At 41.4% G+C, this 12,005-nt stretch overlaps 1 protein-coding gene across 3 annotated transcripts in view; it reads left to right on the top strand.

Annotated features, from left to right (window-relative positions):
* POC5 (POC5 centriolar protein) overlaps positions 1 to 4,777 on the top strand; it is a 76,644-nt gene extending 71,867 nt beyond the window's left edge. For 2 of the 3 annotated variants that reach the window (XM_056540307.1, XM_056540317.1), the window contains 2 exons: positions 456 to 635; positions 3,949 to 4,776. In XM_056540307.1, the coding sequence (XP_056396282.1) occupies positions 456 to 635; positions 3,949 to 4,092 (324 nt within the window). In that variant the 3' untranslated portion in view covers positions 4,093 to 4,776. Of the gene's footprint in view, positions 1 to 455; positions 636 to 3,948 lie in introns of all 3 variants that reach the window. The other variant, XM_056540299.1, reaches the window with a different exon arrangement.
* The last annotated feature ends 7,228 nt before the right edge of the window (positions 4,778 to 12,005 follow it).

The raw sequence follows: 12,005 nt of genomic DNA, 5'->3' as shown, positions 1-12,005 counted from the left end.
AGCATACCACACTCAATGCTCTTGAGAGCTTCTGACCCGTAGGACTTCTAATGTGGGTGAGCGGGGATGCATATAGTACTGTATGCATTGATTCTCTCATCTGTTCTGTGAACTGTATCTTGTAGCGTATATAAAGGTGAGCAGTGATGCAATGTCAGTCAGTCTTGTATATGTTACTTTCATAAACCCTTGGCCGCCACTTATTAGAGTTTAGCAGATCTACAGTAACATTCACCAAGTCCAATGAATTGGCAGATGATTCATGAAGTTTGCCGTTCTGCTTTCAAAGTGTTTAGATTCCCCAGAGAAGTCTTGAATAAGTCAGTCCAAAGTCTTATTTCCGATTGCTCCAGGGAATCGAACACTTGCAAAGTAGAACAACTTGTAGTCCTATGACCCTTAGTCATATTGCAAGCACATATTGACTCACATTTCTTTTTCATGTGTTTTTATAGCCTGTGACAAGAGTAATAACATCAGGTCAACAAAAGGCTGGGAAGACTATAACAGCCCGTATTACTGCACGTTCAGATCTAGCACAGAAGTTTCCCAAGCCTGGAGGAAGTGTCGGGTCTATGGGAGTTTCGCCACCAATGAGCTCTGTAGTGGTTGAAAAGCATCATCCTATTACTCAGGTAACTTCTTTTTCCTGATGTAATAAATCAGTAAGTAAATTCCAAGGCAGCAAAATTATAGGCAGACTAGGTCTGTTATACCTTGTAATACATACAGTCATGGCCGTAAATGTTGGCACCCCTGAAATTTTTCAAGAAAATGAAGTACCGTATTTCCTAAGAAAAGGATTGTAGTAACACATGTTTTGCTATACACGTTTATTCTCTTTGTGTGTATTGGAACTAAACCAAAAAAGGGAGGGAAAAAAAAGCAAATTGGACATAATGTCCCACTAAACTCCAAAAATGTTTTGTTGCCATCCATTTTTGGGGGCTTTTTGACATATGTCAAACCCAGCTTTCTGACACTGGGCTGTGCAGTGCGACCCAAAATCCCTTGGTAATCCTCAGATTTCATGATGCTTTGCACACATTCAAGGCACCCAATGCCAGAGGCAGCAAAACAACCCCAAAACATCATTGAACCTTCACCATATTTCACTGTAGGCACTGTGTTCTTTTCTTTGTAGGCCTCATTACGTTTTCGGTAAACAGTAGAATGATGTGCTTCACCAAAAAGCTTTATCTTGGTCTCATCTGTCCACAAGATGTTTTCCCAGAAGGATTTTGGCTTACTCAAGTTCATTTTGGCAAAATGTAGTCTTGCTTTTTTATATCTCTGTGTCAGCAGTGGGGACCTCCTGGGTCTCCTGCCATTAGCATTTCATTTATTGTCGACAGTTTGCGCTAACAATGATGCTCCCTGAGCCTGCAGGACAGCTTGACTATCTTTGGAACTTGCTTGGGGCTGCTTATCCACCATCCGGACTATCCTGCATTGACACCTTTCATCAATTTTTTCTCTTCCGTCCACGCCCAGGGAGATTAGCTACAGTGCCATGGGTTGCAAACTTCTTGATAATGTTGCGCACTGTGGACAAAGGCAAATCTAGATCTCTGGGGATGGACTTGTAACCTTGAGATTGTTGATATTTGTCCACAATTTTGGTTCTCAAGTCCTCAGACAGTTCTCTTCTCCTCTTTCTGTTGTCCATGCATAGTGTGGCGCACACAGACATACAAGGCAAAGACTAAGTGAACTTCTCTCCTTTTTATCTGCTTTCAGGAGTGATTTTTATATTGTCCACACTTGTTACTTGCCCCAGGTGAGTTTAAAGGAGCATCACATGCTTGAAACAATCTTATTTTCCCACAATTTTGAAAGGGTGCCAATAATTTTGTCCAGTCCATTTTTGGAGTTTGGTGGGACATTATGTCCAATTTGCTTTTTTTTCCTCCCTTTTTTGGTTTAGTTCCAATACACACAAAGGGAATAAACATGTGTATAGCAAAACATGTGTTACTGCAATCCTTTTCTGTGAGAAATACTTCATTTCAGTTGTGCCAACATTTACGACCATGACTGTATATAGGTTGAGAATTTGAACAGCAAGTAAATAGCAAAGTTTTTATAATTACATAAGGAACAATATACTGAAAGTTTAGTTTGATGACAGGTACTCTTTAAGGCATGGTCACATAGGCATGCGTCAAAATCACCAAAAAAAGTGACATGTCCAGTCTCTTTCCATGTGGAAAAACATTGCCCTCATCTGCTTTAAAGTCAATTGGAGATAGTTCTTAAGGTAAAAAGCCACTGATGTTGATGTGCCCTTAGGGGGATTTGTCTGCTCACCTTGTAAGTAGTTATATTTCTTCTGAAATGACAGTGCTGGAACACCTTTTCTATTGTGCTGTTTTTCTGTAATTGCTCATGCGAATATATTAATAAACGAAACACTTGACATTACCGGACCCCTTTTCTATAAGGTGTGTCCCTGCACAGTAATACTTAGGGCCCAATACACTGATTATTGCCCCATGTGCCAGGGGTCAGCTGACAAATAACCAAACACTAATTTATCAGCTGATCACCGCATTATCCTCTTTTGTTGGCCTTGTGTAATTGAGGATGTGCAGATGATGATGGAAGTAAAAGGCTGCACAAATGATCCAGGGATTGTTTGCGCTGTATAACCCGCCGCTTTATCATCCTCTGTTACACAGGGAAGCCATGTAATAGGCCCAGTGCTGATCTGCAAGATCACTGCTTTTTTATATTGCACGTCCGGTAATAGAGCCCTCAGTGTGGTCTGACTAGGGATGCACCCTATTAACAAAGAGACTTTATAAATGCCACTGTTACTCCTTGGGAAATGTATTTATAAGAAAAAAAAACATTAAAGGCCCACATACATATTAAGGTCCTTTTAGAAAGTCCGATTATAAAAAGCCAGCAATCGCCCTTTATTTTGGTCCCCTATTGTTGAAGAGTGGCTCGTTTGAGTCTTTTTAGTGCTTTTGGGGGAGATTCATCAAAACTTGTGCAGAGGAAAAGTCGACCAGTTGCCCATAGCAACCAATCATATCACTTCTTTCATTTTTAAAAGGCCTCTGAAAAATGAAATAAGAGATCTGATTGGTTGCTATGGGCACAGGTCTTGAGGAATCTCCCCCTTTATGCTTTTGTGTCTTTGTCGTTCTTTCTAATAAAGAATTGTCTATATTTGTACTATATTTTTATGGGGTGTGCATCAGTTTTGTATCTGATTTTTTTTATTTTGATTTGTCCAGCAAACACAGGTTCGTCACCTTATTGGATCTTTTCTGCGGTCTTATACATTACCGATGTCAGCTGCACATAGCCAGTGATGTATTTACTAGGCCGCACAATTGATCGTTATCCTGCATCCATGTAAAAGGGCCCTTAGTCAGACAACCCCTACCAATTTTGGTGGACCAGTAAACTCAAATGACGCCTGGGATTAGGGTCAGGCATGTTGGTTTTCCACTGCCTGACCCTTTTTGGTTTTTAAGGAGAATGCTGTTTGACAGCTATTGGATGTATATAGTCACCTTTATGCAAAGTTCTAAGAAACTTTTGTTTTGTGGGAAATACAAGTGTTCACTAAAACAAACATGTCGGCACACCTCATAGTTCTGCACAGATATTTCTCCATGAGGTTTTTTCTTTCCTAGTTGATGTTTTACAAGTTGAGAATTTGTGAGATGTAGCACCAATACATAGTTCCTTATGTAACATCACCTTGGAAGACGAGGACCAATGGCAACATGTGCACCGAGTTTGGGTGGAGTTCCTCTAGGTACTGTAGGTTCCTTCCAGACGCTAAAGTCATATTTTTGGGAATTTAGATTGTGATTTCCACTGGAGACAGGGGCTAAATGTGGACAGCACTGTGAAATATGTTTGCTAGTGCTATATAAAAGAATAAACCAACATGTTTTCCTTAAATATTTATTATGTCTTTTAAAGCAAACTATTTCTCAGGCAATAGCTGCCAAATACCCTCGAACAGCATTACAGAGTTCCAGCTCCATCAGTGGCAGAGTTACCGGACAGAGTGCCCGAACATCTCAAGTCCACTCCGGGGTTCATTCAATCAAAGTTGTCGACTGACTTTTAGTTCAATTTTCTTCAGATCCAACAAGCACGTCTACAAGAAGAATGCACAGTCAGGCGGTTGTAAAGTTCTGTAGTGACCCGAGGTCTTGATTCTGGTTGGAGCACATCCACCTCTGAATCGGTTTCACATGCTATACATATTTTTAAACCAAATGAAGTCTTGTTTCTTTTGATTGTAAAATCGCTTTTTACTTGTTGCTGTCGGGTGCAGTTACCAAAATGCCTTATGTGTGTGTGGGTTGTATAGTAATAAGTGTAATTTATTCAGGTCTGTTTCTTTTCTATGTTGTAGAATAATAGTTCTTATCTGCAGTTGTTATCTATTGTTCCATCATAGGAATAGGAAATAAACGTTTCCATGCTGGATCTGGTGCATTATAGCCAGCAATGGCACCCAACAGACCCAATTGACTTTTAATGGGGTCTGTCTGGGTTCCGTCATGGTGCCTGGCATTTTATTGTATGATGTGTTTTTTTTCCAGAAAACTTGATTTCATTTTTAGCAAAGGCCACTAAAACTAATAGACCTTCCAACACAGATGTGAACTAAACTATCGTTTGACCTTAAAAGTTTTTGCATAAATTATAATTGTGACTGGATTTTATCTACAGCTGCTGAATTTTATAATGTTTTACTATTTTTGTAATAAAGGACATTTTCATTTATACAATTTTTGACTGGTTTATTTTAGCAGGGCCAGAAACCTTTGAACCTTTGAAACTGTCCAGAACAGGAGAAAATCCCCATAGCAAACATATGTAGGTTTTATTTTTACTGCTTAAAAAAAATATAACTACATGCACCAAAATTAGTATGCGTAAAATTGTCATCTTCTGACCCCCTATAACTTTTTTTTAGGTTTCCACATACAGGGCTATATGAGGGCTAATTTTTTTTTTTTGCTGCCATTTATTTTTGTTTTGATGGGACTTTTTGATCACTTTTTATTTTTTCTTATGGTATATGAAGTGACCAAAAATGCACAATATTGGATTTAGTTTTTTTTTTTAATTTTTTTACGTGTACGCCATTGACCGTGCGGTCGCACCACATTTACGATACCACATAAGTTTGTTTATTTTTGATTACATTATTTTATTTAAGAAATGAGGGGTGATTTAAACTTTTATTAGGGTAGGGGGCTTATTCACATTTATCACCTTCCAGTATCGTCTTTTTAACATTTCATTTCATTTTTAACATTTGATCGCAGCATCTAAAGGGTTGATGCTGGACATCTGCCCGATCGGCAATGTCCGGCATTAACCCTGGGTCCTGGCTGCTGATAGCATCCGGGACCCACCTGGTATGAAGCGCACTCAGCTCATATACACAATTCAAACCCAGGTAAAGGGAGCAGGGCGTACAGGTATGCCCTGTGTCCTTAAAGGGGTACTCTGCCCCTAGACATCCTATCGTGAGGGTTCCTGCCGCTGGGAATCCCCGGGATCTGTCCTGCAGCACTCCGTGTCATCTGCTGTTGACGGGTGATACAGTGGCCAGAGTATTGTGACGTCAGGACCGCGCCCCTTGTGATGTCATGTCCCCTGGAAGTTGGTTGACATTTTATGCGTATAGCCAACTCCAAAGTGCAAGTCCCAAGTTTCAAGCCTGTGTGATCTTAAGCTCCAGTGTGGAGAGATGCAGGCTATGCTGGACGATACAGTTGCCAAGGCAACTGTATCAGGCTCAACGTAGTTCCATGAATAAGTCTCGTTCATCAGAAAAGGGCTCATGCATGGAACTTTGAGCGTGGTATGTTGCCTTGGTTACTGTACTGCCCAGCATAACCTGCGTCTCCCCACGCTGGAGCTGAAGATCACACTTGCCTGAAACTTGAGACTTGCGCTTAAAAGGGGCTTCCTGTTCAGAACTTAGTAATGACCTGTCCTCAGGATAGGCCATCAGTATCAAATAGATTAATCCATACATTGCGTAGTACCAATACTGGGTTACTGCAGATCAGCTCTCCTACTTAGCCTGCATCACTGATCACTTATCCCCTATCCAAAGGATCTCTCCTGCAGCACCCACCATGCCCCCTCCCATAGCCTTGCATTGAGGGGGTGGGGCGTGATATCACAACCCCGCCCCCTTGTGACATCACAAAACTCCGGCCCCTGTATCGCCTGTCATCCGGCACAGAGCGAACTTTGATCCGTGCAGCACATGACACTGGGTGCTGCATGAGAGATCGCGGGGGTTCCCAGAGGCAGGACCCCCGCAATCAGACATCTTATACCCTATCCTTTGGGTAGAAGATAAGAGATCTCGGGGCTAAGTACCCCTTTAAGTACCATGACATAAGGGTGTACCCATACGCCCTGCGTACTTTGCGGGTTAAAATCTTATTCATTACTATGCTTGGGAGACATGGTGAAGCTCCTGCTGGGAGCGATGGGGAAGATGTGAAATTTGAAAGCAGTCCCCTGAGCGGGAGACATCCTCTGCAGGTCCTGTCTGCTCAGGCTGTAACCACTCAGTGTGATTGCCAGCCCGGGCACTGATGACCTATCCTGAGGACAGGCCATTAATAAGTTCTGAACAGGAAGGCCCTTTTAAGCGCAAGTTTCAGGCAAGCGCGATCTTCAGCTCCAGCATGGGGGGACGCAGGTTATGCTGGGCAGTACAGTTACCAAGGCAACCATACCACGCTCAGCAAAGTTCCATGCATGAGCCCTTTTCTGATTAACGAGATTCATGCACGGAACTTCGCTGAGGGTGGTACAGTTGCCCTGGCAACTGTATCGTCCAGCATAGCCTGCATCTCTCCACACTGGAGCTTAAGATCGCACAGGCTTGAAACTTGGGACTTGCTATACGCATAAAATGTCAACCAACTTCCAATCCCCCGTCAAATATGAAACCTCAGCCGAATGTGTGTGTTCGGCTGAAATCCATACTTAGGCTGGGTTCACACCACATTTTTGCAATACAGTCCCGTATACGTTTTCAATTTGAAAACCATACGGAACCGTATAGAAAAACCGTATGCATTGACTCTCCATTGAAAACTGTATGCCAAAAGATGCATTCTTTTGCATCCTGTATGGTTTTGTCAGTTCCCTCCCCCCCCCCCCCGTACCCATAACTGTAGCCTACCACAGTTTTTGGTCCGGGTGAAAAACTGTATTGAAACGTATCAGTTATTTTTTTTTTAACATGGGAGTCAATGGGAACCGTACAGAACTGTATGTGTGTACGGTTCCATCTGGTTTTCACCATACGGTTTTTGACTTTACATTGTTTTTTTTTTCTTGAAATTTTAAGACAAGTGAAACTTTATTCATAATGGAGTGAAAAGTTAAAAACGTATAAGATTTTCTTTTTCTCCTAAACGCATGCAACTGGACAATACGGATTAAAATGTGTACACACAATTTGTTACAGTTTATTCAGGTTTTGAGGAGTCCGTTTTTTTTTTTTATCAAAAACCTGATACGGGAACTGTATTGCAAAAACCTGGTGTGAACCTACCCTTACCTTGACTCCTTAGGCATCCCAGCTTATTTGTTTCAAAATTGGACCTCCATAAATAGCCTTTAAAATCAGCTGAGAGCTTCAAAAAACTAACAAAACTCCAACCCCAACCCCCGCCCCCCCTGCGCATGTTTCCTGTGTGAGCTGCAGAGAGGGGCTGCAAGTCACATGGTTAGAGAAGCAGTGAATATAGATGAGGGAGGTGTGTGTGCGCCTCAGGGACACACACACACACTAAGGTACTGGCTTTCTGAGCTGGAGAGAAGGGAGTGTGCCATTACATAATGATGTGTCAGGCCTGTCAGTCATCATGTGTGATAAGAACTACTGGACTTCCTGCCTGGAGGAAAGGCTGAGAAAACCAGGGTATGTGCTCAGTAAAGATTTCACTCGTACATTAAAAAGTAATATGACTTTAATATATGCAACTATATAAAGGGGATTTTATTTGGCTGGAGTTCTCCTGTAAGTTCTTTTTCTTCCATGCTCCATTCACTATAAATATACTGTAAAGTATTTTCATCTTTAGGCCTTATGCACATGGCCATATAAGGGACTTTTGTGTGCCTTTATTTCTAATATAATAGTTTATTGTGCACCACAGCTTTACTAAATGGACCTCGGTGAAAGGCAGCAGCACAAGCCTGCTTAATATAGAAAATAGCAGTATTGGTAAAGAGTTAAGGCAATAACTTCATTAATGTCATCGCAACTTCCCAGGAGGGGAAAATTGTTAAGCTTTTCTGTGAGCCTTTATTTTAGACCCATGACTTGTGCCTTTCTCTGATGTTGAAGGCATTGTGACCAATGAGTTGAAACATGCTTTCATGAGAGATGTGGATATAATTATCTGTCAGGAGTTATCATGGAGATTTGAGATTAAACCTAGAAGATTGTATCAATAAAAATTGTCAAATTGCTAAATTGTTCTAAAATACAGTAAACTTCTGTTTACCTGTCACACATGGGCCATCAATTATACGTTTCATGTTTGATTTTATGTACAATTGCTGCTATGTTTGGGTATGAAGCCCTGTTACTGATGGTATATTATTTTAAATAATATTAATAAAAACAGAAACCTAATAGTCCATGGGGCCAGTGAAAAATGAATCAATCATCCAACCTGTAAAAATCAAATTTTTGACACAATTGTGAACTGAGCACTAGAAGTAATGATAAAACTGCTTTTGGATCTCAACAATATGACCTATAAATATTTAAAACTACTGTACTGTGGGTTCGACTGTTGGGATCCCTACTGATCATGAGAATGCAGGTCCTCAAGTGCTCTCTTGTAAATGGACTAGACTTGTGCACTTGGGTGGGCCATTTATATGGATACACCTTAATAAAATGGCATTGGTTGGTGATATTAACTTCCTGTTTGTGGCACATTAGTATATGTGAGGGGGGAAACTTTTCAAGATGGGTGGTGACCATGGCCGCCATTTTGAATCCAACTTTTGTTTTTTCAATAGGAAGAGGGTCATGTGACACATCAAACCTATTGGAAATTTCACAAGAAAAACAATGAGTACTTGGTTTTAACGTAACTTTATTCTTTCATTAGTTATTTACAAGTTTCTGACCACTTATAAAATGTGTTCAATGTGCTGCCCATTGTGTTGGATTGTCAATGCAACCCTCTTCTCCGACTCTTCACACACTGATAGCAACACTGCAGGAGAAATGCTAGCACAGGCTTCCAGTATCCGTATACACTGCTATGTACTACTATATACACCGCAGGAGAAATGCTAGCACAGGCTTCCAGTATCCGTATACACTGCTATATACTACTATATACACCGCAGGAGAAATGCTTGCACAGGCTTCCAGTATCCGTATACACTGCTATATACTACTATATACACCGCAGGAGAAATGCTAGCACAGGCTTCCAGTATCTGTAGTTTCAGGTGCTGCACATCTTGTATCTTCACAGCATAGACGATTGCCTTCAGATGACCCCAAAGATAAAAGTCTAAGGGGGTCAGATCGGGAGACCTTGGGGGCCATTCAACTGGCCCACGACGACCAATCCACTTTCCAGGAAACTGTTTATCTAGGAATGCTCGGACCTGACACCCATAATGTAGTGGTGCACCATCTTGCTGGGAAAACTCAGGGAATGTGCCAGCTTCAGTACATAAAGAGGGAAACACATCATCATGTAGCAATTTCGCATATCCAGTGGCCTTGAGGTTTCCATTGATGAAGAATGGCCCCACTATCTTTGTACCCCATATACCACACCATTCCATCAATTTTTGTGTTCCAACAGTCTTGGAGGGATATATCCAATGTGGGTTAGTGTCAGACCAATAGCGGTGGTTTTTGTTTGTTAACTTCACCATTCACATAAAAGTTTGCCTCATCACTGAACAAAATCTTCTCCGTAAACTGAGGGTCCTGTTCCAATTTTAGTTTTGCCTATTCTGCAGCACCTAAAACTACGGATACTGGAAGCCCGTGCAAGCATTTCTCCTGCGGTGTTGCTATCAGTGTGTGCAGAGTGGGAGAAGAGGGTTGCATTGAAAATCCAACACAATGGGCAGCACATTGAACACATTTTATAAGTAGTCAGAAACTTGTAAATAACTCATGAAAGAATAAAGTTACGTTAAAACCAAGCACATCATTGTTTTTCTTGTGAAATTCCCAATAGGTTTGATGTGTCACATGACACACTTCCTATTGAAAAAACTAAAGTTGGATTCAAAATGGCTGCCTTGGTCACCACCCATCTTGAAAAGTTTCCCCCCTCACATATACTAATGTGCCACAAACAGGTAGTTAATATCACCAACCATTCCCATTTTATTAAGGTGTATCCATAAAAAATGGCCCACAATGTAGAACTAAGGAGATCAGCTATTGCTGTCAATCCCTAGCAGTGAATGACCATGCAGGCACACCACTACTCTGGGACCTCCATTCCTGAGATCCTATGGATTGATGATAAAGATTGTCAGTGGGTCAACTAGTAATAAAGTTCTGTGCAGGCATACTTTGCCCATGACATACAGTAAACCAACAGCTGGTGTCCCAGAACCCAGAGAAAGCATTTTAAGAGGATAAGTCATCTCTTCTGACATGTCTGTTTCAGCAACTACTTGTATTTCCTATAAAACAAAATTGCTGGAGCCTTGTTTCTTAGAACTTTTGAGTTTTGCCATACCTTTATTATTTCTGCTAGAAAATAGAATTAAAGTGTTAGTGTCATATGTCTGGAAAGTTTAGATTGCAGCGTTTTTAAGATTCTGTGATAGTAATAGCTGGCTGAAGTGTGTGGCAGCATGCTGAACTCCTTGGCTGCACGCCCCATCCGACTCTTTTCTCTGTAGACTAATGCACTGAAAGAGTCAGATTTGATTGACAGCTGGGGAAGGAAGCACTCACTTTGGCCAGCTATTACTCATGATAGCAGCGTGTCTCAGAACTGAGGCCCTATGTGATCTAAACTTTTGACATGTCTGGATGACATGTTAAAAGTTTTTACACATGGCCCTAATGTGTTCTTATTACACAGAACAACAGGAATCATAACACACAGTTCTAGTACAACATACCACAAAATTATTTCATAGGTAATTCATGTAGTTACTAATACAGACGTATCAGAAATGTTAAGGGTTGCTCTTTAAGCCAGTGATTCCAAGCCTTATTACAATTAAGTAAGCCCTCATTCATATTCTTACCACATAGGACTTGGTGTAGCGGAGGGTAAAGCAATATCAAATATACTTCTCAAAAAAAATAAAGGAAACACTAAGATAACACATGAATGAACTAATCGTATGAAACACTTTTGTCTTTACATAGTTGAATGTGCTGACAACAAAATGACACAAAAATTATCAATGGAAATAAAATGTATCAACCCATGGAGGTCTGAATATGGAGTCACACTCAAAATCAAAGTGGAAAACTACACTACAGGCTGATCCAACTTTGATGTAATGTCCTTAAAACAAGTCAAAATGAGGCTCAGTAGTGTGTGTGGCCTCCACGTGCCCATATGACCTCCCTACAAAACTTTGGCATGCTCCCGATGAGGTGGCGGTCCACTCCTGGACAGTCTTTGTGCAACGTGGCGTTGGATGGAACGAGACATGATTTCCCAGATGTGCTCAATCGGACTCAGGTCTGGGGAACGGGTGGGCCAGTCCATAGCATCATTACCTTCCTCTTGCAGAAACTGCTGACACACTCGCACCAGCATATGGTCTCACAAGGGGTCTGAGGATCTCATCTACCTCTGGCAAGCACATGGAGGGCTGTGTGGCCCCCCAAAAAATGCCACCCCACACCATTACTGACCCACCGCCAAACCGGTCATGCTGGAAGATGTTGCAGGCAGCAGAACGTTCTTCTTGGCATCTCCAGACTCTGTCCTGTCCGTCACATGTGCTCAGTGTGA

Source organism: Hyla sarda, chromosome 1, assembly GCF_029499605.1.
Source record: "Hyla sarda isolate aHylSar1 chromosome 1, aHylSar1.hap1, whole genome shotgun sequence".
Taxonomy (NCBI): domain Eukaryota; kingdom Metazoa; phylum Chordata; class Amphibia; order Anura; family Hylidae; genus Hyla; species Hyla sarda.
Note: the sequence above shows the minus strand (reverse complement) of the source record. Positions and strands in the feature narration are given on the sequence as shown.